The sequence below is a fragment of the Lepidochelys kempii genome, chromosome 1 (genome assembly GCF_965140265.1).
Source record: "Lepidochelys kempii isolate rLepKem1 chromosome 1, rLepKem1.hap2, whole genome shotgun sequence".
NCBI lineage: Eukaryota > Metazoa > Chordata > Testudines > Cheloniidae > Lepidochelys > Lepidochelys kempii.
In genome coordinates, this window is record NC_133256.1 from 261494463 (window position 1) to 261521635 (window position 27173).

The window sequence follows — 27173 nt, forward strand, 5'->3', positions numbered from 1 at the left end:
ATATCCCTAATAATTTTTGTTGACCTTTTCTGAGCCTTTTCCAATTCTAATATATCTTCTTTGGGATGGTGCAACCACATCCGCACACAGTCTTCAAGATGTGGGCATAACATGGATCTATAGAGAGGCAATATGATATTTTCTCTTATCTATCCCTTTCTTAATGATTCCCAACATTCTGTTCACTTTGACTGCTGCTGCACATTGAGTGGATGATTTCAGAGAACTATCCACAATGATTCCAAGATCTCTTTCCTGAGTGGTAATAGCTAAATTAGACCCCATCATTTTACATGTACAGTTGGGATTATGTTTTCCAATGTGCATTACTTTGCATTTATCAACACTGAATTTCAACTGCCTTTTTGTTGCCTAGTCAGCCAGTTTTGTGAGATTTTTTTGTAGCTCTTCGCAGTCTGCTTTTGACTTAACTATCTAGAATAGTTTTGTGTCATCTGCAAAATTTTGCAACCTCACTGTTTACTCCTTTTTCTAGATAATTTCTGAATAAGTTGAATAGTACTGGTCCCAGTACAGACCCCTGGGGGACACCACTATTTACTTCTCTCCATTCTGAAAACTGATAATTTATTCCTATCCTTTGTTTCCTATCTTTTAACCAGTTACTGATCCATGAAAGGACCTTCCCTCTTATCCCATGACAGCTTACTTTGCTTCAGAAACCGTGGTGAGAGACCTTGTCAAAGGCTTTCTGAAAATCTAAGTACACTATATCCACTGGATCCCCCTTGTCCACATGTTTGTTGACTCCCTTAAAGAATTCTAGTAGACTGGTGAGGCATGATTTCCCTTTATAAAAACCATGTTGACTCTTCCCCAACAAATTATATACATCTATGTGTCTGACAATTCTGTTCTTTACTATTGTTTCAACCAGTCTGCCTGGTACTGAAGTCAGGCTTCCTGACCTGTGATTACCAGGATCACCTCTGGACCCCTTTTTAAAAAGTGGCGTCACATTAGCGATCCTGCAGTCATTTACAAAGTCATATAGTATGTGACCACATAACTAAAGGCTATAACACATATGGACAAGGGGACCAAATTATGATTGCACAGGTAACCTTCATTCTGCATTTGCTAACTTGAGTGCCTATCTTTGCAAACTTAACATTCTTTTAATGTCTTCACATTCTTTTAACTTTAAATTGAGTGTAATCCCTTTGGTTTTTAAAAAACCAAACTGAAAAAACAGACATTCCATCATGTGGAATCATATGGTCACCTACATGGTCATCAACAGAGTCAGATTCACAACACAGATCTCTGCCACTTAAGCTAACAGAGTTACTGATAGCACTATCAGATTGTCATCATGTATATGGAAAGAAACACTACTAATGGGGTTCACAGATGTTTGCTGACAGCAGAGGTAATGGCAAGATTTGGGAATTTTGGGTTACATTCCAGGTTCTGGAGGGGAGTGCACTCTAATGGTCCCCTCAGGCCTAACTTCTTCTGCCCCATGCTCTCCAAGTTATACCTATCCCAATCCTCTCTTTGCCCTCTCCACCAGCTCTTTGTATCAGTATCCCCCCTCTAGCTTCTAATCCCAGTCTCAGTTTTCTCAGCTAGTAAATACTAGCCTCCCCTCTGAACAGCATGTTGGAGTCTTCATTCCTCCACCTCAGCTCCCACTCCCAGTTTCCCACCCCAGGCTCTTCACTACAGTCTCCTTACCTCCTTATCTAGCCAGTCCCAGCCCCTAACCTACCACTGGCTCCTCATGTGATCTCTCTTTCCTATTGCAATGGCTCTGAATCCTAGTCTTCCCCCTGAACTGGTTCCCAGTCCTTTTTCATGTTCACATTTCCCTTCCCCACAGCTGGCTCCCAATTCCAGTCTCTCCTCCCACCACACAAGGCAAGCTCTTACTCCCACAATTCTATCCCAGCCCTGGTCTCCCCCAATCCTCTTGTCCCAATCTACTCTCTCTACTGACACCCATCCCAGGTCCAGTTCTCATCCCCTCTGCATTTAAGTCAGAAGGCTTTTTCCTCCTTGCTGCCTGAGCCCCAGCAAGGGGAACACAGACTACAAAGAGAGACCGTCTCCCTTTTTTGAAGTCAGCTGTTCAGTGCCACTGCAGCCAGGAGCAGCAACTACAAAGCAAGTCTTGCTCAGCCTCTGCCGCCCTGCAGAATTTAGCTGTCAAACTCCAACAAGACTCTATTGAGCATGTATGAATTGAGATTTTTTTTTTCCCCCAAATCTTTAGAACTTGGACAAATGTGTGTGGTTTAATCACAGGAACAGCAAGAGACACGTCCAAGGCCAGGATGACATCCCTGTCAAATTTCCAGTCACTGTTCCAAAGCATGGTGGCACTAAACTTCTCAGTGACACAGCTTTTGGATTTGATTTGATGGGCAAAACAACTTACTTTTCCCTCATCTTATTTTCACAAACTACTGAACCATTTTTGCTGAAATTTAAACAAAAAAGCCAGCCTGAGGCAGGCACCCAGCATGGGAAATTTCAGCCCACGTGGCTAAAATTTGGCATACTTATAACTAAGCAAATGAAATGCAGAATGGCTGTGTAACCTTAGCTAAAGATGGCACTATGAGTAGAGCGCATAACACACTCCTTTTTGGACTAACAGCACAGAGAGTGTCATAACATTCTATTTCTGTATTTGTCTGTGTACATTAGGCTCTCTGAAAACCCTATCACCATGGTATACAAAAGCAGATAGTAATGGATGAGACAATTACACAAGTATATGTATATACACCACCTAGGTTTACATCACTCTTCAGATTTACGATTTCATCTTGCAGAAGACTGCTTAAATTCCTTATGATAAAGATCATGCTGAAGGAATACTGAAGATGGGAATGGTAGAGTTATGATAGCAATATATTGGCATTTTTTAAAATGTCCTATGTCCAAAACTTACATTCTGCATAACTACTTAAAGTTCTTCATCCAAAAAACTCCAAATCTTTAAACTTAACGGCATAATTTTGCAAGCCTTTAATACCTTGAATAATACATATAATTGTACTTGCTATTTGGAGAAGCACTTCTCCACTTTAAATGGTCAACCAATTAAGTTTGTTAGAAATTGCATTAAGATCAAAACTGGTAGTGAGAAGAGAAGAAATAAAGGGACCAAGGATTAAAAACAACTGAGGCCAAAGGAAAACAAGACTGGACGGGAAAACTGTCTGTGCTTGACTATTATATTTTGTTGTTGCTATGGATGGCTAACCTGCTATTTTTCCATTTACTAGGTACTGCAACACATTAAATGCCAGAACTTACATAGATAAGAGATGACTGCAACATGTTGGCAGAAGGGTCACAATAAGAGTATATATTGCAAACATTGGCTTTTTCAGGTTTGCATAATGACTTCAATGTCAAACAAAAAGTAGAAAAGATTATGAAACATTTGAGTTGGTTTTCAATAGCAGATTATTTCACTCAGAAGACCTACAATAGCACCTTCAGATCTATCCCCATTTCTCTCATATATAGCCAGAACAGTTGCACTTAGAATGGAAACTGTTCGTCAACCTTAACACTGACTTTAGTCATTCATAACCTTGCACCTTTAGGCTGAAAATTTTTCAGGCTTGTTCTCTATCTGAAGGTAAATTTGGAAAGTTAAACAATAGTTTAACCATTTCACTAGGAGCATGGGGGAAATAAACTCCCTCATCGCAGAAAGTTCTCATGTTTTCCCCCCTCCTCCCATTGTTCTAGCACCAAAACAGCTGGAGTCAAATAACTTTCCAGAGCTGTGAAAATTTAAACAGATAAAAATCTAAAAAAGCTTTTAAAAAAAATCGATATCCCTCAAAAATAAAAAACTCAAATTCTGCCTACACTATTTATGTTTAACTATATTCAGCAAAAAAGTAAAGACTGGCAAACAAACTCAACAGGGGGTGAGGGAACATTAAGCTATTGCTTCTCTTGTTGCTGTGAGGTGCCCTCTCCTTTAAAAACCTGACAGACAGACCTACCCCAGCTGCTTAGGAACTTTCATTTTCCGAGGCTTTTTCTCCTTCTCTGTCCCCTCCTCTTTCCGCTTCCGCTTCTTAATCCCGCGGTCCTCTCCTTCTTTTAGTTTGGATACCTAAAGAACCAAAACGGTGATAGTGTTACCTCTGCTCTACAATGTTATTATTATATAAAAAGTGCTTCAGCCTTATGTCTAGCAATTCAGAGCTGACATCACTACTAAGCAATTGGGTTAAAGAAGAAGAAAAAAAAAAAAGTGAAGGGCACTCCTTCACCTGTTTAGCCAACCACGAGCTCAAGGTCCCAATTACATATTTTCTTATGTACTTTCTTTTTGCTTCTCACCACTTCAGATGACAAATTAGACATATTTCAGAGTGGTAGCAGTGTTAGTCTGTATCAGCAAAAACAACGACGAGTCCTTGTGGCACCTCAGAGGTTAACAAATTTCTTTGGGCATAAGCTTTTGTGGGTTATAACCCACTTCATCAGATGCATGGAGTGGAAAATATAGTAGGCAGGTATAGATACACAACACATGAAAAGATGGGAGTTGCCTTACCAAGTGGCGGGGGAGGAGGGGGTCAGTGCTAATGAGCCAATTCAATTAAGGTGGAAGTGGCCTATTCTCAACAGTTGAAAGGGCCTGTCTTCACTACTCGGGTAAAGTTGACCTAAGTTACACTACTTCAGCTACGTGAATAAGGTACCACCCTTGTGCTATTAGAGTGTATGGCAATACTGAAATATTAAGAAATGTTTTTAAAAATTTAAAAGATACATAAATTGAATATTCAACAGCAGCCTTGGAAAAGACATGTCTGGTTCCACAACTATTCTGCCAAGTAAAGAAAAATTCCAGACAGCAGGCAAAGACATCAGAGAAGATGGAAAATTCTAGGACGGACACAGAACTCATGCAATCCCACTGGCTCCGTCCAAAGGGTGGTATAAACAGATTCTAGAATGAGTTGTAACCAACAAGAGACAGAAACAGACAGCGTAAATTTTAATAAAACGCAGTCACTTTTCAGAACAGAACTAAATAAATATTTTGGGAATGTTTTTCCAAGGCTAATTTGGGCATTAGGAACAATTTTAATCTTGCAAATATATTTCATGAAATTGTAAATATCCTCCCTATCTAGAGGAATTCACATTGAATTTTATTTTATATGGCGATGTTGGTTTTTATTGAAATAACATGAGCAGACTTCAACAAGTTTTTAAAAATGGTATGGGTCCAATTTGTTTGCCTGCTTTAAACCGCTGCGTAGCTTTGGAAGGCTAGATAGCCTGCAGAAATCTCAGGTTATTTATGTTAGGAAACCTTGTGACTTCCCAATCCCTTATATGAGAGCAGCAAAATAATGAGACTGACATCACCTCAGGGGTGAAAGTAATATTAAATTCTTATCAGTACGGGGGCTTGACTCCAAGCCCCTGGAAGGGCCGTGGCCTTGGGTGGAAAGGGCAGGGCTGGGGGTCAGCCTCCCCCAGCCAGACCATCCACACTGGCTGGCCCACACCACCCAGGGCTCCAGGGGCGATTTAAAAGGGCCTGGGGCTCTGGCCGCTGCTGTGGTAGCAGCAGCTGGGAAGGCACCCTTTTAAATCGCCAGCCCTGAGGCAGCTTCCCCTTTTGCCCCACTGCCTGCCAGTAGTCCCTGCCAGAGCGTCCTTTGCCATGGCAGCGCTTTAACATCGGTTGGGTACGGGCCAGTACTGGCTTCTTACCGGTATGCCATACCGGCCCACTTTCACCCCTGCATCACCTGTATCTATTTATCAGCAAGCTCTCAGTCTTCTCATTTTGTTGTAGCCAGATTATGAAGCCTTTCCTGATTTTCAAATCAGCCATAAATTCCAGAAGGAAGAGAAACTAAGATCACTCACTTTAGGTGGCCGGTGCTTTTTGTCCTCTGCAAAGTCTTCATCCTCTGAATCAGATGCTTGGCGGAATTGCAATGTTCCCGTGTTGATGTAAAATCCCCCATATTTGGTTGTCAGAGATGCAGGAACCAATTCATCATACTGGGCAGGAAATAGAAGAGTCAGGTGATTAACCAACATCACCTTATTAATCGGAAACAATTCACTTACTTAAATACAATCTCTGAACATGAGGTATTAAACACAAACATCTTACATAACTTGCTAGATTTCAAATCATAAAACATACCAATGCTGCTGAAAAGTTATTTGTCAACGCTGTGGAGTGCTAGTGTCACAATACTAATCCACTGCTTTTGAAGCAAACTAATAAAAATTCATCTTTGGGAGAAGGCTAGGGTCACCACAGTGGTGATGACACACTATCCATGGAGTGGCAGCGGTGGCACACCAAAAAACACAAACTGTTAGGAGATGAAACAACAGTGGTCCATCTAGGTCAATATTCTGTCTCGGACAGTGTCTACTACCAGAAGATTCAGATGACGATACATGGAACCACGTAGCAGACAATTACGGAATAACTTCCCAAAGGTCAACATAGAATATTTCTTCCCAACTCCATCAGTTATTGAATGACTTACATCCTGCAGTATGCAGACTTAATATTTATTTAATATACTGGGATTTTTTTTCAAAATCTTACTAAGATCTTGGCCTCACCAAGGTCCGCTAGCCACAGACTCCACAGATTTATTATATATTGAATAAAAATATTTCCCTTTATCAATTTTTAATGTGTTGCATTTCAGTTTCACAGAATTCACTCTTATTTTTCTAGTATAAGAAAGATACCTTCTCTATACCGTTCATTTTTTTGGCATGCCTCCATGATCCTCTCTCAGTTTCTCTCTAAATGGTCCTTATCTTTCTGTGCCTCTAATTATTGTCATCGCCTCTTCCTAGACCCTTTATTTCTGCTATATATTTTGAGATAAGGTGATCAGACAAAACAGAATATTGCAGGTAAGGGGATCCATGAATTTATGTACAGGATTTATAATATTTATAATCAATTTATGTTGGGGTTTTAGAATATTTTCAGTGTTAAAAGTATAATACTGAAAATATTGTAATATTTTATTTGCTTTTTTCTGAACCTCTGCTCAGTTTAGCGTTTGTTTCACTGAGCTGTCTGCAGTGATACCCAGGTCATCTTCTTGTGTAATTACATTTAATTACAGCGGCGTGTCTGAATAGTTCATATCATTATTTCCACCATCCTTTACTTTGTCAACATTAAATTACATTACCACCATGTTGTCCATTCAACTGGCTTTGACAGTCATCTGAAGTTCCTCACAATCTTCTCAAGTAGCCTACAGAACGGTTATCTGCAAAAGTTACCACCTTACCATTCCCAGCTCATGACTGTGTCATATACCACCAATGGTAGCATAAAACCCTATACCACCCCAAAATTAACCTTATGCAATATAATCATCGAAATGTAGGGCTGTAAGGAACCTTGAGAAGTCAAGTCCAGCTCCCTGAGCTGAGGCAGGACCATCCTTGAGAGGCCATGTTCGTAACTAGAGATTTACTCCTACTTGGTTTACCCTCACTCAGCCAGTTTCTAATCCACAACAGTATTTCTTTATTTTGTGTAGCACCTACACCATTATAGTTGATTTCTAGATAGATTGAAAAAAAGCAAAAAGCACAAATTCTACCTCAAAGTTTAGACTAAAAGACATATAGAGAAAGGGTATAATATTAAATGGAATAGTTGAGATGGTAACTGGTCGTGGTAAGTACTATAATTTACTAAAAACTTAAAAAAAAACAAAAAACCATACATTACCCCCCTCTCCCACAGCCTAGTCATATGTTAGTCAATTTCTTGTAGATATTTTGCTAGCAGTGAATCTTCAAGAAGGCTCTGAATACAGAGAGTAGCAGTCTCGTTGATTCACTCAGGAACAACATTCCACAGAGTGTCATGAAAGAAGTGCTTGCAAGAGGACTGGAAGAGTGGGGCATTGAGCGGCAGCATGAAAGGACAATGAAAATGAGACAAGCATCTTAAGTTTGATGATGTGGAAGAGGGAGTGGAAGGGATGAGATGGTCAGCTTGATGAGTGAGAAATATGATTCTAGCGACAACATTTTTTATGGGTAGGGAGTGGTGAAAGAATGGGAAGTCTGTACAACACTGGTGACTAGGAGTCCAGAGAGAAGACATTTACAGAAAAAAGATTACAAGAACTATCACAACTGCAGTGTGTGGATAGAGAAACGGATTTCTGAACTATTTTGAAAGAACAAGAGACAGCATTTGGATGTGCCTTAGAGGTATGAAGCATAGGAGATGGAAAAGTCAAAGGTGACCTCAAGATACAGGCCTGAGCAACAGGGAGATTGGTGCTTGTCAAATATAAAAGAAATGGAGAAGGCGACGGCTTGCAAGAAAGAAAAGGAATTGCTCTTCGGCTGTGTCAGCTTGAGCTGACACACACCAATAAGAGGAAATGTTGGAGACAGGCCAAGATCCAGAATTGAACAGATGGAGACAAATTAGGAGCAAACAAGTGAACGTGAGTCACTGGGATGGAGATGGTAACTGAAGACCTAAGAGCACATGAGCTCACTTCATGAAAGGATAAAAAACGAGAAGGGGGAAAAAATCAAGAACAAAACAATGAAGGATGAAACTGAGGACCACCACCCAATCAAAAGAGGTAGTCCACAAAAGCCAGGAGATGTAGGTAAAGAACCAGGAAAGAACAGAATAGCAAAAGCTTAGGGTGGCTAAGATGTGGAGGGTATGATCAATGGTATCAAAAGCAGTAGAGCGCTAGAAGGAGGAGCATAAATTAAAAAACCTTAAGATTTGACTAGGAAGAGGTTGTTAGAAGCCTCGATGACAGCAGTTTCAATGGAATAAAGGAGGCAGAAACCAGACTGGAGGGGATCCAGTAGGGAGTTGGAGATGAATGTGGCAGTGGTTGTAAATCATAATATTTGATAAGGTCATGGGTAAAAAGAAAGAGTTAAATGGAGAAGGCACTGGAGAAAAAGGCAAGAGGTTAAATGAAGATGAAGGAGGAAACAGTAGTAGTGAGGCAAAAGGGAATGAGGAATCACTGAAACACACTGAGGTCACAAAAAAGATCATGCAAGTGTGAGGGGGAGGTGGTGTTAGAGGGAGAGAAAGTGGAAGGCAGACAGCGCAAAGAAGTACACTATGATGTCAATCCTCTCTTTAAAAAGTCCGCAAAATCTTGCTAAAAGAAGGTGCAGAGGGAAGTTTAAGGTGAGAATCAACAGTAGTAACAGGCAACAGTGACTTCAGGCATAAAAATCAACAAAGGGGGGGAACTTGTAGTGGAAGAAGTCAATGCAGCCATATAACTTTCTTCATAGACTCCTAGTGATCCAAGGAGATAAAGGAAGTCGGAAAAGAAAGGCTGTGAATGATGACTCTTTTTAGAGATGGAGTGGGCATTCCACTGGGAACAGGAGTAGATTTAGTGAAGTTAGAATATGTAAGTTCAAAGGAATGGGAGCAAGTGATGACAAGGGCAATTCTGCAGGGAGATTGGGGGAAGCCAAAGTTGGGACAAATGTCATCCCAGGCCAGAAAATGGTGGCAGTGAGAGAGAAGAAAGCAAAAACGGGGAGTGAACTGTTGAGGGTTGGGCAGGAAGTACTGACATGAGCGGAGAAGAGAGCTGTGTAAAAGAAGTGGGATGAAGGAGAAGAGCAGGAACTATACCACAGAAAGTTAGTGAATCAACCAGACAAACAGAAATTTTAAGGATTTCATTCAATATGTATAAAACCAAACAAGCAGAATATAAACTATCCAGTGGTTCAATAAGCAAATGGCTAACAAGATCAGTGAGACACAGATGGACAGAAAGATACCAGATGATGTTTCAACAGCGGCTTGCAAAAGTGTCAAAGGGCTTTTTGAAAGTCCACAAAAATTCATCCTGCTCAAAAAAATTCTAGTAGACTTGACTCTCCTTTACAGAAGTTATGCTGGTTTGTTCCCATCACAACACATATGTCTAATTTACAATTCTATATGTAATTTGTTTTCGACCACTTTACCCAACGCTGAAATAATGCTAACTGATCTATAACACCCATGATCACACCGAATGCCTTTTTAAAAAATAGGTACAACATTTGCTAACTTTTAATGCTCCACTGTATTAGCTGATTACAATGTGGATTACAAAATATTGGGAGCAGCTTAACTACTTCATTCTGAAGCTCCTTCAGAATTCTTGTATGAAAAAACATATGGTCCCCTATCAGTTTGTTCCTCCTTGTTCCTAATGTAAAGAAGCTGAATGATTTTCTGAAATGTCCTAATCCTCTTTATTTGCTGTCAGGCATGGGGAAAAATTCTTATCACAGGACCATAGCAGCTAAGACTTCAGATATGGTTGTCTGATGAGAAAAATAAAGAGCAACTAGCAAAAGACTTATTAAAAAAAAAAAATTGCGGTTAATTTTTAAGTACATCAGAAGCAGGAAGCCTGCCAAAAATCAGTGGGGCCACTGGACAATCAAGGTGCTAAAGAAACACTCAAGGAAGACAAGGCCATTGCAGAGAAGCAAAATTAATTCTTTGTATCAATCTTCACTGCAGAGGATGTGAGGGAGATTCCCACACCTGAGCCATTCTTTTTAGGGAGGAAATATGAGGCCCTGTCCCAGATTGAGCTGTCAGTAGAGGTGGTTTTGGAACAAACTGATAAACTGAACAGTAATAAGTCACCAGGACTTCATGGTATTCACCCAAGAGTTCTGAAGGAACTCAAATATGAAATTTCAGAACTACTACTGTGGTATGCAACCTATTGCTTAAGTCAGCATGTATTACATGACAGGAGGATAGCTAACGTGAAACCATAATTATAAAAATGCTCCAAAGGCGATCCTGGCAATTACAGGCTGGTAAGTTTAAATTCAGTACCAGGCAAATTGGTTAAAACTATAGTAAAGAACAGAATTATTAGATACATGAACACGATTTGCTGGGGAACAGTCAACACAGCTTTTGTAAAGGGAAATCATGCCTCACCAACCTATTAGAAAAAAGAAAAGGAGTACTTGTGGCACCTTAGAGACTAACCAATTTATTTGAGCATGAGCTTTCGTGAGCTACAGCTCACTTCATCGGATGCATACCGTGGAAACTGCAGCAGACTTTATATACACACAGAGAATATAAAGATATATATATTATATATATAATATATATAAGATAGTGAGTTTGTGTGTGTGATTTTTGGGAGGGGGGTGAGAGAACCTGGATTTGTGCAGGAAATGGCCCAACTTGATTATCATGCACACTGTGTAAAGAGTTGTCACTTTGGATGGGCTATCACCAGCAGGAGAGTGAATTTGTGTGGAGGGTGAGAAAACCTGGATTTGTGCTGGAAATGGCCCAACCTGATGATCACTTTAGATAAGCTATTACCAGCAGGACAGTGGGGTGGGAGGAGGTATTGTTTCATATTCTCTGTGTGTATATAAAGTCTGCTGCAGTTTCCACGGTATGCATCCGATGAAGTGAGCTGTAGCTCATGAAAGCTCATGCTCAAATAAATTGGTTAGTCTCTAAGATGCCACAAGTACTCCTTTTCTTTTTGCGAATACAGACTAACACGGCTGTTACTCTGCAACCTATTAGAATTCTTTGAGGGGGTTAATAAACATGTGGACAAGGGTGATCCAGTGGATATAGTGTACTTGGACTTTCAGAAAGCCTCTGACAACGTCCTTCATCAAAGGCTCTTAAGCAAAGAAATGAATGATGGAATAAGAGGGAAGGTCCTCACACGGATCAGTAACTGGTTAAAAAGACAAGAAACAAAGGGTAGGAATATATGGTCCATTTTCACAATGGAGAAAGGTAAATAGCAGGGTCCTCCAAGGATCTATACTGGAACCAGTGAGGTTCAACATATTCATAAATGATTTGGAAAAGGGCAAACAGTAAGGTGGCAAAGTTTGCAGATGATACAAAATTAATTATCTTGAGTAAGTCCAAAGAAGACTGAGAAGAGTTACAAAGAGATCTCACAAAACTGAGCGACTGGGCAACAAAATGGCAGATGAAATTCAATGTTGATAAATGCAAAGTAATGCACATTGTGTTTTCCAAAATGATGGGGTATAAATCAGCTGTTACCACTCAAGAAAGATCTTTGAGTCATAGCGGATAGTTCTCTGAAAACATTACTCAATGTACAGCAGCAATCAAAAAAGCAATGTTAAGAACCATTAGGAAAGGGATAGATAAGATGACAAAAAATGTAATGCCACTATATAAATCCATAGTACGCCCACATCTTGAATACTGTGTGTAGTTTTGGTTGCCCCATCTCAAAGAAGATATATTAGAATTGGAAAAAGTACAGAGAGGGCAACAAAAATTATTAGTGGTATGGAACAGCTTCCATATGCAGAGAGATTTAGAGGATTGGGACTGTTCACTTTAGAAAAGAGATGGTTAGTGGGGGGATATGACAGAGGTCTATAAAATCATAAATGGAGTGAAGGAAGTGTTATTTACCCTTTCACACAACACACGAACCAGGGGTCAACCAATTAAATTAATAGACAGCAGGTTTAAAAACAAACAAAAGGAAATACTTTGCACAGTCGACCTGTGGAACTCATTGCTAGGGAATGTTTTGAATGCCTAAAGTATAACTGGGTTCCAAAAAGAATTTGATAAGTTCATGGAGGACAGGTCCATCAAGGGCTATTACCCAAGATGATCAGGGACACAACCCTATGCACTGGGTGTCCCTAAACCTCTAACTGCTAGAAACTGGGACTGGAAAAGAAGGGATGGATCGCTAGATAAATTGCCCTGTTCTGTTCACCTCCTCTGAAGCATCTGGCACTGGCCACTGTCAAAAGACAACATACTGGGCTAGATGGATGACTGGTTTGACCCCATGTGGCCAGTCTTAAGAAAGGTTGTCCCTCTCTTGGGTTGTGGACTCATTCTCAAAAGTTAAGAATGAAATCAATTACTGTTATGACTGTCTAAAGGCAGTTCTTCAGACAATCATGCACTCTAGGCATTCTGTTTTGGACTACTGTGGAAGGGCTCCTTATTTTTGTTCTTATACTGAGCATGTCTAATTCTCAGACAGAAATATTTAGGTTTGTCTCTTTATGTAAGAGAACTACCATAGTCTCAGTTCTGATGCAATCTAAACAAATATTCAAATATCTAAATATTATAGATGTCTATTTGGTTTTGAAATCTAGATCTGGTCATAGGCAGTAACACTGGTTTAGCCTTTTACTAATACTACCATTTGTTGTCTCCACAAATATTTTACTCGTTGTATCCCACACTCCAGCTTCAAGCCAGTAGAAAAAAAAAAAACTGACAGGGCAGAAACATTCACACTGAGCTCTACAGTCACATCTGTATTAAGTCCAGGAGATGGTTTGGTGTATATATAGACACATGGGCTTGTTTTTGTTAAGCTCACTGTGGAAAATCTATGTTCTTCCACTACAGTGCTGTAGGACACTAAGAACACATTTCCGTCAAGCACAACTTAGCCTGAAATGCAGGTGGGCTTAGTGGTTAAAAGCTTTTATTAAACATGCATGTGCAATGTCATCTGTTGTAAGCTTGATAATATTCAAGTGTAACTTTATAGTTAAGCACCGACATAGCACATTCTCCTTTATCTCCTCTCTCAATACCTGTGTAATTTTTGTCAGTCTTAGACCAAGATCACAATCATTAGCCCACTGTATGGAGTCAAGAAATTGAAACCATGTGAATGGTAGTTGCTGGAGCCTGGTAATCTGGCAGCTTCAAGTATGTAGATCTGATTGTTCTGCACTTATAGCGCTAAAGATCCAGAAATATTTACTTTTCAGGTTTGCTGCCCCTAAGGGTAAGTTTTCAGAAATAATGGCCAGGATTGTCTTTCAGTACTATGAACAATGACAAAGCACTTTCTAAATTTTCAAAAAGAGATCCCCTCCTCAGAAAGAAGTAAGGAAGACTTCAGTCATAGTGGTAGTTATGTCCATCATGAAACACATGTCCGCAAATCTGCCTGTCTTGATCTCCTTAACTCTGACCGTCTCAGCCCCAGCTCAGTTTCTTAGGTATGCTCCAAATAGGTCACAATCACATAAATTTTGATCACTGCCTTTCATGCAACTGCAAGATCTCTAAAACTGAAGTTGCATTTAGTAACTGAATAAGTGACATAAATCAAGGTGACGAACTTCTGGATCTCATTTTTCATTTTACAGAAGTGAGAACTTTTTTTATGGACAAATTGCCATTTTCTGCTTCCACAGATTTCATATGCAGAGCGGTCACATACATGTAACACTTAGAAGAGAACTACTCTTTTCAGAAAGACTCATGCATTTGGCAAGTTACAAAAAAATCTGCTATTAAATAAATATTTAGATTTCCATGAATTGTGAGAAGTGTCCTCAGTTTTTCATATTGATTTAACATACTCTTCTGTACCACATGCAAACTTTAAGATTACTTGGACCAGGGCCGTCAGTACTGCCTTCTGGTGATTCAGGATTTTATTTGATTTTATTTTTATTTTTAAACCCAAGGAACTCAGGGTGATTTGATGTTTTCCAGACATTTCTCTTCGTAAAAAAAGTCAACTAAGTCTGTGGCTAATTTTTAAAAATACAGATGTTTAGTTTGGAAATTAATATTTGACACTATGTTAAGCTACCTGGCCCTGACAGCACCAAAGGCTTCAGTTCAGCAAGGTACTTAAACACATGGCTAAATTTAAGCACCTCAGGTGTCCCATCAAAGTCAATGGGAGTGCTCACGTGCTTGAAGTTAGATCCCTGCTTAAGTACCTTGCTGAATCTAGGCCTACAATTGCAATTATTATATTGGTAACGAACAAGTAGTACAGAGGACCTTTCCCATCTAAAGGGAATCAAATTACACTATAAAAATAGCAAATCAAATTGTTGTTTATTTTACTACAAAGCCTACTCAGGCTTGCTTGGCAAAAACAACTGTCTTTGAACTATCTGACTGTAGTTTGCAATATAGCTTTATTCTTCATCTTAAACTAACTGTCCGTGACATTTGCCAGGTTCTAGAAGCTACTAAACTACCTACTTTGTCCTCCTTGGGGAAAAGAAAAGAAAAAAAGAAAAGATACTTACTAGTAACTTACTAGAGGTTACTTACTAGTAACCTTTGTGCATTCACACTTACAGGATATTGCACTCCTGGCATCGAGGTACAGTTGTGCCCTGAAAAGCTGTCTCTATAGAGGAGTGCACAAGAGAGCTTGTGTGAGGGTAACAGTGCACTTTTTTTAGGCTTTGTCTACACCACAGAACTGTCTCAAAGAAGTTATGCTGTTTCAATTAAAGTGCTTTAATTAAACCGCTGTTGCATGTCCACACTATGATCCTTGTGTCTGGTGACAGAGCACATCCACACTAGCAGCTCTTGCATTGACAGAGAGCAGTGCACTTTGGGAAGCTATCCCACTAAGCAACTGGCCACAGGATACTTTGGGAAGAGTTTGCAATACCTCCTGGGGCAAGTACAGCGTAGCATGATGCAGGTTTCTCAATCCCATCATTCCATGGGCATCCTACTAGATTGCCAGCTGCTTTTCAGTTGACATGGATAGGGGGAGGAGGACAGGAGGGGTGTGTGCGTGCACGCGAGAGAGCATGCGAGCGTCGGGGAGACAGTGTGTGTGTTCGGGAAGCGTGAGAGAGATTGTGTATGTGAGAGAGAGTGTGTGTTGAAGCGTGTACGTTATGGGAAGAGGCTACTGAGCAGAGCTTAGGACTGATGTGCGTGAGGGAGGGGTGTCCCTGTCCCCCAGGTTTGGTTGCTTGGGCTGCTGTCTGAATTAAGCGAGAGCTTGCTGACACACTCTCCCCCAGTTCACCCCTTCCTCCGCACACTGGTCCCCAGCTCTGCTCAGCAACCTCTTCCCCTAACACCGCTCTCTCCCCCTCCTCCCCTCCAGCTGCTCACTTTGCCTGCCAGCTGATTCCACATTAATGATTTTGTGATTCCCTTTGAGTTCTCCCACATACTCCTCAGATACCAGGAGCTGCATCCTCATCACCTCTGAGAGCTCTCCACCCTGAGAAATGTCAAAGTTTCCCAGAGTTTTGAAAGGGGAGGGGTATAGTGAGCAGAGCGGTCACGGTGGACACTGGGGGAGGCCAGTTACGTCAACATAATGAACGGCAGAATCTACACTGATGCTTTGTCACTTTAACTTTGTCACAAAAAGCTTTACGCCTCTCATCGAGGTGGTTTTATTTTGTTTGCAAAACAGCAGAGTTTTGCTGCCAAAAGTAGCTTTGTAGTGTGTACACCTCCACTGTTTTGCTAGCAAAAGCTACCTTTTGCTGACAAAACTGTGTAGTGTAGACAAGGGCTTTCATACAGTGGACAACATCTCCCAGCTGCAAAGTCCTATGTTATGTAGGGCTTGGAGGTAGAGGGGAAGGTGGAGATGCAGTAACACAGAGGCAACTCTAGGAACAACAGCTACTGGTAAATAACCTCTTTCTCCTAGGAGAGCCTCTGAGTATTCTAATTTGCAGAGAGATTATCAAACAGTGCTCTACCAGAAGTGCACCAGGCAAGGATTTCTTCGCTAAATGCACGCTGTAGCACTGCATTCCCAAACTATGCATCAGAGCAGAATGCTAAATCCAAGGATCAATGTCTGGTGAAAGTGTACATTGAACTTCAAGTTGCTGCTCTGCAAATCTCCACCAGGAAATCTTAGCTAAGGCCTGCCACTGATACAGTGGGTCTTGCAAAACGGGTCTTTAAATCAAGGAGTACTGGTTTCCTAGCTGACATGTAGGAATGTTCTATACACCACCTATCCCAATATGAAAGTCTATTTGGTAATGGGTTCTACCTGGCATTTCTCCCTAAATGCTACAAGTAGCCCATTAGTATTTTCTAAAGAGCTCTCTCTCTTTTCAGGTTTAAGAAAAAAAAAAGTACCCTCACTACATCTACAGTATGTAGACAAGATTCTTAAGTGGGAATGGGATTGGGGGGAAATACATTGAGGTAAGTGGAAATTTGAGACCACCTTATGCATGAAGCTGGAATGGGGCTTGTCTTTGTGTACTACAGTATATAAGGTTGAGTGGCCATCAAAGCACTGATCTCATGCTTCTAGAAGGGGTAATACCGATCAGGAAAGCTAATTTTGATTAATAAATGTTGAAGAGGCTCATGCAAGATGCTCATACACAGGACCTATCAGCTTCATTAAAACAAAATTTAGGGGTCATGAAAGGAGAGGCAGGAAGTACATTTACCATAACTTTAAGGAACCTGGAGACTGTAGGATGAGAGAAGGTGGATTTGTCCCCAACAAAATTGCAAGAAAGCAAAATATTGCTATCAAATGGACTTTTATGGAGAGTATGGCTAGGCCCTGAAACTTAAGATGTAGGAGATACTCTAGAACTGCAAGGATCTCCACTGGAGATGGAGTGAGTCCCTTACCTATGGCCCAGACAGTTAACTGTTTCCATTTTTGCATATTGCATTTTAGGATAGAGAACCTCCTGGATTGCAAGAGGGATGTCTGAACCCTCCAAAATCAGCAACTGTCTTCCAATTAGCCTCCGCACTGCAAGATGGAGCAGAATACGGACGCTGGACTTCAGAAAAGCGGACTTTGACTCCCTCAGGGAACTGATGGGCAAGATCCCCTGGGAGAATAACATGAGGGGGAAAGGAGTCCAGGAGAGCTGGCTGTATTTTAAAGAATCCTTATTGAGGTTACAGGGACAAACCATCCCGATGTGTAGAAAGAATAGTAAATATGGCAGGTGACCAGCTTGGCTTAACAGTGAAATCCTTGCTGATCTTAAATACAAAAAAGCAGCTTACAAGAAGTGGAAGATTGGACAAATGACCAGGGATGAATATAAAAATATTGCTCGGGCATGCAGGAGTGAAATCAGGAAGGCCAAATCACACCTGGAGTTGCAGCTAGCGAGAGATGTTAAGAGTAACAAGAAGGGGTTTCTTCAGGTATGTTAGCAACAAGAAGAAAGTCAAGGAAAGTGTGGGCCCCTTACTGAATTGGGGAGGCAACCTAGTGACAGAGGATGTGGAAAAAGCTAATGTACTCAATGCTTTTTTTGCCTCTGTCTTCACGAACAAGGTCAGCTCCCAGACTACTGCACTGGGCAGCACAGCATGGGGAGGATGTGACCAGCCCTCTGTGGAGAAAAGTGGTTCGCGACTATTTAGAAAAACTGGACGAGTACAAGTCCATGGGGCCGAATGTATTGCATCCGAGAGTGCTAAAGGAGTTGGAGGATGTGATTGCAGAGCCATTGGCCATTATCTTTGAAAACTCATGGCGATCAGGGGAAGTCCCAGAAGACTAGAAAAAGGCTAATGTAGTGCCCATCTTTAAAAAAGGGAAGGAGGAACTACAGGCCAGTCAGCCTCACCTCGGTCCCTGGAAAAAAAAACATGGAGCAGGTCCTCAAGGAATCAATTCTGAAGCACTTAGAGGAGAGGAAAGGAAAGTGATCAGGAACAGTCAGCATGAATTCACCAAGGGCAAGTCATGCCTGACTAATCTAACTGCCTTCTATGATGAGAAAACTGGTTCTGTGGATGAAGGGAAAGCAGTGGACGTGTTGTTCCTTGACTTTAGCAAAGCTTTTGACACGGTCTCCCACAGTATTCTTGCAAGCAAGTTAAAGAAGTGTGGGCTGGATGAATGGACTATACGGTGGATAGAAAGCTAGCTAGATTGTCAGGCTCCACGGGTAGAGATCAATGGCTCCATGTCTAGTTGGCAGCCGGTATCAAGTGGAGTGCCCCAAGGGTCAGTCCTGGGGCCGGTTTTGTTCAATATCTTCATAAATGATCTGGAGGATGGTGTGGATTGCACCCTCAGCAAGTCTGCAGATGACACTAAACTGGGAGGAGAGGTAGATATGCTGGAGGGTAGGGATAGGATACAGAGGGACCTAGACAAGAGGATTGGCCCAAAAGAAAGCTGAGGAGGTTCAACAAGGACAAGTGCAGAGTCCTGCACTTAGGAGGGAAGAATCCCATGCACCGCTACAGACTAGGGACCAAAAGGCTCGGCAGCAGTTCTGCAGAAAAGGACCTAGGGGTTACAGTGGATGAGAAGCTGGATAGGACTCAACAGTGCCCTTGTTGCCAAGAAGGCCAATGGCATTTTGGGATGTATAAGTAGGGGCATTGCCAGCAGATCGAGGGACGTGATCGTTCCCCTCTATTCGACATTGGTGAGGCCTCATCTGGAGTACTGTGTCCAGTTTTGGGCCCCACACTACAAGAAGGATGTGGAAAAATTGGAAAGAGTCCAGCAGAGGGCAACAAAAATGATTAGGGGACTGGAACACATGAGTTATGAGGAGAGGCTGAGGGAACTGGGATTGTTTAGTCTACAGAAGAGAAGAATGAGGATTTGATAGCTGCTTTCAACTACCTGAAAGGGGGTTCTAAAGAGGATGGCTCTAGACTGTTCTCAGTGTTAGCAGATGACAGAACAAGGAGTAATGGTCAAGTTGCAGTGGGGGAGATTTAGGTTGGATATTGGGAAAAACTTTTTCACTAGGAGGGTGGTGAAACACTGGAATGCGTTACCTAGCGAGGTGGTGGAATCTCCTTCCTTAGAAGTTTCTAAGGTCAGGCTTGACAAAGCCCTGGCTGGGATGATTTAATTGGGGATCGGTCCTGCTTTGAGCAGGGGGTTGAACTAGATGACCTCCTGAGGTCCCTTCCAACCCTGATATTCTATGATTCTCTCTCTGAGCTGGGATGCAGAATCTTCCCTTGCTATTGAGGCAGACATCCAGAGATATAAGGCAGCAGGTATGGTGGTTCTCTGGGCCACCTGCAGAAGATCTAGACACCAGTGCCGATGAGGCCACATTGTGGCAATTAATATGATGTTGACAGTCTGACCTGATTTTCTTATGACCTCGAGGATTAAGAGAATGGAATGGAAGACATAGAAGATGTTGACTCCAGCCCACCAGAAACACATCCTTAAGAAGGGTTTCGCCCGAGTGCTCTTGTGCGATACACTTGGCATCTGGTCTTTTGTTCAGTCACAAATATATCTATTATTGGTTGGGCCCATCTGTGAAATAGCACACTGGCTGCTGGATTCAAGGACTGCTTGTATGGATGATCCTGAGACTTCCTGCTAAGCAAGTCTGCCCACACGTTCACCTCGCCTGCAAGGCAAAGAGCTACTGGGTGGCTTTGGATGCACCGCAGCCAAAGATATTTGTGGAAGGAAGAAGAGAGCTACAAATACACAGTACTCCTCCCTATCTGCTGCTGTGTTACATGACAGTGGTATGGTCTGTAAGCACACATACTACACACTGTTGCAGAGATAGCCGAAAGGCTTTGAGGACCCACCAAGTTGACTTAAGTTCCAGTATCTTGATAAGGGGTATAGACTCAAGTGTTTCCCAGCCTATGTCCTTGGCAGTCTTTGTAATGCACACCCCAGACCAGATTGGAGGCACTGGTGAGGATTATGATGTTAAGAGAGAGGAGAGCAAAAGGTATCCCCTGGAGGACATGGTCCTTGTGACTTATTTGTATTGCAGCAGTGCCTGTTCCCACTAATGAAGCTATTGGAACACTTGAGAAGGAACAGTCTCCTTTGAAGACCGTACATTTGGCATGGCCAGTGGTGTAAAAGTCTCATGTTCAGACAAGCAAAGGGTGTGAGAGAGTGATGAAACCATCAGGCCTAATAGTGTTGGGGGTGGGAGTGGGGGGGAGGAAATCACGTAGTACATACTGGTTATTCCCTGAGAATTGCCAGAGGGTCTTGAATTTGAAAACTTTCTTGTGGAAGACAGACTGGCCTGAGTGGAGTCCAAGACTCTTCTGATTAAAATGATTCTTCGTACAGGTTGAAGTGTCAATTTCTTCCAGTTAACAGTCCCAAAAAGACTGGAAGAAGTTGCACATGTAATGATCTCTGAGGAGAGGTCCTTCAGTGAGTTAGCCCTCAGGAGCCAGTCATCAAAAATATGGGTAGACAAATATTCCTTCATGTCTGAGATGTGCACCAGCCACTGTGAGGCACTTGTTGGGGCTGTAGACAAGTCAAAATTGGTAGCATACTTGATGTAAGCATGTTTGATTGCCAGATAAAAGCAGGCATTCTTTAAATTGTGAGCTGCACACCTATCCACTGGTATAAGGAAGAGATGTCCCCTAGAGAGCATCCTGAACTTGAATGCTTTTATATATCTGTTCTGAATTCTGAGGTCAAGAATCTCAGAAAGTTGCTCTTGTTGGGGGATCAGGAAATAGGATTTTATTCTCACTTTCCCTGAGTTTTCCTGCAGACACTGTTCAGTGTCCCACCTCTCTGACTCACTTCTTGAAAAAGGAAATCCACTTCTTCCACCAGGATGCTCTTATAGGATGGGTGTTTGAAGAGAAAGGTGAGGGTGGCAAGATGGTCATGTATGAAACTAGATGGAATCTGTCACAAATGGTGTCCAGTAACCAGCAATCAGAAGTAATCATGCAACAGGTGCTGCAGAAAGACAAAGTCCGAAAGTGTGAATGTATGGAGAGGAGATGTAGACTGGAGACATGGTACATGACTCAGACAGTCAAAATTGCTTTTTAGAAGCGGATGTTGAGGGGTGTGACAATGCACAGAGAGGAAGCCTACTTTTATACTGCTGAGGTTATTTGCCAGTAGCAGGTTTAAGAGGTGGCTGATATCACTTCTGGGGATGTATCCCTTGGTGTTGCCTGGGAGCTTGTCTTTGGAAGCAAAATGACAGGCAGAAAAACCTCAGAGTTGAGGAAGAGAACTGCGTTAATTGCAGGGAGTGGAGAGTGGCCATGATCATCTCTAGGTCTTCATCATTTTGTCCCTAAAAAGGGCAGTGCCCTCAAAAGGGAATTGCCCAATCCCACCCCAGGATCCAGGTAAAAGACCAGAAGCACCTCCCAAGAGCCATTCCTGTGGCCATTTTTCTTGCACTAGCATCTAAGGCAACCCAGGCTGCTCTTCAAGAGCATCAAGCAAGTATATGACTATTTGTGACCAGAGTCTTGGCCACTTCCTTCTGTTCCTTGAACAAGGATTCAAGGCTGGGGCTTATGGCATCAAACAAACCATAACTGTAGTGGGATATCACAGCTTTATAGCTGGCCACTTGAAGGCCTACTGAACCACGTAAGTAAGCTCTCCTGCCAAAACATCCAAATTTCATCTCTCTCTCTGACAGAGTGTTGCCCTTAAGTGTCCTATGTCTTGTTCCCCTTAAGTCTCCTTTATTACAGATACAATCATGGAGTTTGCCAAAGGAGGCTGCAGCAGGAACTGGTGTCTTTTAGGGTATATCCTATCACTATCTTGGATACAGGCAGGGCCAAAATATTTTTTAAAGACATATTTTTGGCTGGACTGAGAAGGCTGAAGCCAGTAGGCAGAGGCAGTTTCTCCCCGATCTGCACCTGTAATATGTTGAACAGGGGGAATCACAGGATTTCTCCAGTGCTGTGACCCCTTGCTTGCAGCTAGCTGGAGAAGTATTTGCGATTGCCCAATAGTTTCTGAAACATTTATTAGTCAGAAGGGAAAAGAGATGAAACACTTATCTGGTCCTCTGATGAGGTGACACCTGTATGTTTCTCTAAAGGGGATTTATATGGTTCCTAGGAAGAAACCTCATTGTATTTCTCAGATGAAGGACAGAATACCTGCAGATCTGAGGAATCTGGTGAAAGCAAGGAAGATTGCATTGACACCAAGTGAGGAATAGAGATGCTGGTAAAAGCACTGATGCTAGAGGAGGAGATTGTGCTGAAAGGAGTATTGGCATGGATGTCAGTGTGAAGGTCTATGCCAGAGTTGATCTTGCAGCCTCCAGCAGGTCTTTCATGGAGTCCCATATGTAAGGCCACAAGATGAGGTGAAGACTGTCTGGATCTAAGGCAAGGGAAGGGGACCAGAATCTTGAGGTCAAATTGGGGGACCCTCCGGTTTTATTTCTGAAAGAGTCCAAGGTACCCTGCAGCAGTTCCAGATTGAGACTGGAGAAGTCAGCGAAGTCAGGCAGCAAACCATGTGATGTGGTGGCTAGTAGCCTCCATGGTGCATTCCCCACTCAGGCATGGAGAGATCAAAGTTTTATCAGGACATGCAGCAATGAGGAGTCCAGTTGGTGCTGAGATGTCTAGCTCTAGCGGCACGTGGAGAAGAGGTGACAGTTTAAGTACTGTTTAAGTGTCTTCCAGGCCCTCATGAGTCAAGAGAGAGCACTTCCTCCTTTTCTTCTGTTTATGTCTCTCTTGTAGGGAGATGTGCTTCCTCTTCTCCTTCCTTTTAGCCAGATGGGCCTCTGAGTGGATCTCAGTGCCAAGATAGGGACAATGGAGGATAGGTTTGGTGTCAGAGCAGAGGGCAGTAGTGCTGAGTGAGGGTAGGCAGCAAAATGTAGGAGCTGCCTGCATCACCACCAATGCTACTGGGACCTGAATAGATGGTGCTGATTTGGTCTTCGATGTCACTTTTAGTTTAGCCTGCTTTGAGACCTGACAGGTTCCCAAGACATGGGAAGGGTGTCTACACTGACCTGTCCTATGCTACTCTAAACTAACAATTTTCTTGTAAACATCAAGCTAGACTAAGGGAAGTTCTAGCCTGAGGAAATGAAAGCACGTTCAGTTTGCTCTCTGTAGTTGCAGCAAATGAACAGAGGTGGGTGGGAGCTGGCTGACCTCCTTTATACAAAGTAGGGCAATGCAGTCATCCTCACACGAGATCTTCTGAGCACCCTACAACAGACACTGCTATTTGAGGCAGTTCCACAGCAAAGTGAGAATTCACAGTGGCCCTCAAGCAAGAAATCAACTGTTGCTTGTCTTTCTAGCTACTCTAATTGCATTTGAGCACATAACTATCACTGAAAAGCCCAGACTTAATTTCTGCCTCTGATTAAAGTACTAACCAACATTACATTCAAAAGAGGCTTTGCATGACGTAGGCCAAGCAACACACTTCTCTTGGGTCCAATTTCCTTCTCCTTCCCTCTGGCTATGACTCACTTCAGTTCTCTTTGCTCCACTCTCTCTCAAGCCTTCTGGCCACCTTCCTCTATGAATAGCAGCTCAATATTGCTGGGCCTGATATGACTCAGCCTACACCCAGACCGCCACTATTGTCCTTGTCCTACAGGCAAAAAGCCCTGCATTTTTACTTGCCTGGATAGCACTTCACTTATCTGGGGCATCCAGGCAATAGGATTTCCCTCAGCCTGTTTGCTCCCTTAATTGTCTGATATTCAGTGAATTCCTCATGAGTTTACTGCTTCTGGTATACTTAAAGAATTTCCAGCTATTTGTTTTTATATCTAACTTCTCTTCAGATACCCTCTTAGGATAGGTCTACCCTACAAGCACTATAGCAGAACTACAGCATGGACACTTGCTACAGTCACAGAAGGGTTTTTTCTGTCACAGTAGTTAATCCATCCCCTTGAAAGGCAGTTAGCTAGGTCAATGGAAGAATTTCTCCATTGACCTAGAAGTGTGTATACCGAGGCTTAGGCTGATTCGAGGGTGTGAATTTTTCACACCCCATGGGCAACATAGTTAGACTGACTTAAGTTTTAGGTGTAGACTAGGCCATAGCCTAATTTCCATCTAAGATTTTACCTGGAGTGAGTTAATGCTTCTATTTACTTCACTTCGACTGGATGTCCAGTTTCTGAAGTTTGGGTTAAATAAGCTATTGAATCTTGCTTCTAAGCCATACTGGCTTATCACCAGTACTCCTTATGTACTTATTTCAATAACAAAACATTTAAAGTTAATGAAAACAAGGTGATTAGGTTCTCCTCCAAAAAACAAACATTCCTCTGAAGTGTTGGAAACCCAAACATACCAGCATTTTGCCAGAACAGGAGACGCAGTCAAACAAAACTAGTCTAATTTCACGAACAAAGCTGAGCGAAGTATGATAAAGTGAACTATTGATCAATAAGGAAGTCAATTTGATTTTTAAAATCTCTGGTTTTAATTATCTATGGGATAGTAAGGCAAATAATTAATTTTAATATACAGTGTACCTTTGTTCTTCTGATGCAATGATGCCTGTGAATGGCTATAAAAATTAATACAATAATAGTTTCTTGGGTGCCTGAAGTCATTTGTGTCTTTTGGATTCATACCATGCACACAGCAGAAAGTAAAAAGTATGTTCCCCTCACTCTCCTTAGAAATAAGTACACCGGACCCTCGCTGGAACGCACGCATATATAGCGCGAATTTGCATATAACACGGTCACGGCCATGGATCCCAAATTTAATTATTTTAATTACAGGTTTCAGAGTAACAGCCGTGTTAGTCTGTATTCGCAAAAAGAAAAGGAGTACTTGTGGCACCTTAGAGACTAACCAATTTATTTGAGCATGAGCTTTCGTGAGCTACAGCTCACTTCATCCGATGAAGTGAGCTGTAGCTCACGAAAGCTCATGCTCAAATAAATTGGTTAGTCTCTAAGGTGCCACAAGTATTCCTATTATTTTAATTGCAATTCATTTTAACGCAGTCCCCGCATGGATCCCAAATCCGGCGTTCTAGCTAGGGTCCGGTGTACTGCCTCACGTCTTTATTCCTGTTTAAATGAGATTTACTCACAGCTTCAGAGTTATCGATGAAAGGGTCTGTTTCATCATAGCCATAACCTATATCAATCAGATCCTGCAAACGATCCTTTCGATGCTTGTGAAACTTCCCACCCTGCAAAGAAAACAAAACTGTGGTAAGCCAGTCTGGGAATCACACTGTTCTGGTATCAAATGAAGTCTGTGACATAGAAACAAGAATCCTGGAAGGATGGCTCAATTTAGGAGACTACTAATCAGATAAGAGTTTTTCACCTCTTTGACACCTAGGACAACTCTGAACTAGTGAATATAGAAACCAAAAAGCCATTAATATCCAATGGCTATATTTTAAACTTATGCAAAAAAATTAGTTGGTGATGTGTGTAAATTCTTTATAACATCCACACCAGAAATCATGAGCAAAGCTGACATTCAAGTTGACCAAATGGCGGTTGACGCATGAAGGGACATATGAATCTTTAGCGCATCTGGCACATAAACATCTTGCGATGCCGGCTACAACAGTGCCATGTGAATGTCTGTTCTCACTTTCAGATGACACTGTAAACAAGAAGCGGGCAGCATTATCTCCTCTAAATGTAAAAAAATTGTTCAGCCAATTCCTCAAACAAGAAGTAGGACTGAGTTGACTTGTAGACCTTAATGTTTTACATAGTTTTTGTTTTATGAATGCAGGTTTTGTGGGTTGTTTTTTTTTAAAACAAATTCTACATTTGTAATTTCATCTTTCATGATAAAGAGATTGCACTACAGTATTTGTATTAGGTGAATTGAAAAATACTATTTCTTTTGTTTTTATAGTGCAAATATTTGTAAACAAAAATATAAAGTGAGCACTGTACACTTTGTATTTTGTGTTGTAATTGAAATCAATATATTTGAAAATGTAGAAAACATCCAAAAATATTTAAATAAATGGTATTCTATTAACAGCGCAATTAATCGAGGTTAGTTTTTTTAATAGCTTGACAACCCTCATCATAAAGTATTATAGCTGCAGGTAGACAAACTAATTTGAACAAGACCGAAGCCCTCTTCTCCCTCCCTCCCCCCCCCCCCCTTTTTTTTTTTTTTTTTTTTAAAGACAAGATGACTTGAGCATATCCCTTTCAATATGAAATGGCAACTATGGAAAAACTATACAAGGGCAAATTTAGCTTTTGGTTTGAGCTTTCTGGTTTTAATTTTGTAACACATTCCCCAACTCCTCCTTCATTCAAAGAGCAGGTCAAACTTGGAATAACTTCATGTCACCACACGTACAGAACATTTTTCAAAGTTCTGAAAGGAAAATTAATTCTCTTTAAAGACGTACAAGGTATTCCTACAGGATTCTCACTCTTGGGTCTCCAATATAAATCATGCAGGAAAGTCTGCTAATTCTTACATTTTTGGCCTTCTGAGCCACCTCTAAGATGGCTCAAGAGCAATGTCCTTCTAAGCATGCTTCATCCCCATGTATTTCACTGGATCCAACAGTTCAACACTTCAACAGTTTCTTTCAAGAGTGGCAAACAAGACCTCCCTAAAGTTGAATTAT

General features: G+C 41.6%; 1 protein-coding gene across 4 annotated transcripts in view; it reads right to left on the bottom strand.

The window, feature by feature from the left end:
- UBN2 (ubinuclein 2) overlaps positions 1–27173 on the bottom strand; it is a 103234-nt gene that overhangs the window by 62592 nt on the left and 13469 nt on the right. For 3 of the 4 annotated variants that reach the window (XM_073327286.1, XM_073327285.1, XM_073327288.1), the window contains exons 3-5: positions 25644–25745; positions 5893–6030; positions 3999–4111 (exon numbers count right to left, since the gene is read on the bottom strand). In XM_073327286.1, the coding sequence (XP_073183387.1) occupies positions 3999–4111; positions 5893–6030; positions 25644–25745 (353 nt within the window). The remainder of the gene's footprint in view (positions 1–3998; positions 4112–5892; positions 6031–25643; positions 25746–27173) is intronic. The other variant, XM_073327287.1, reaches the window with a different exon arrangement.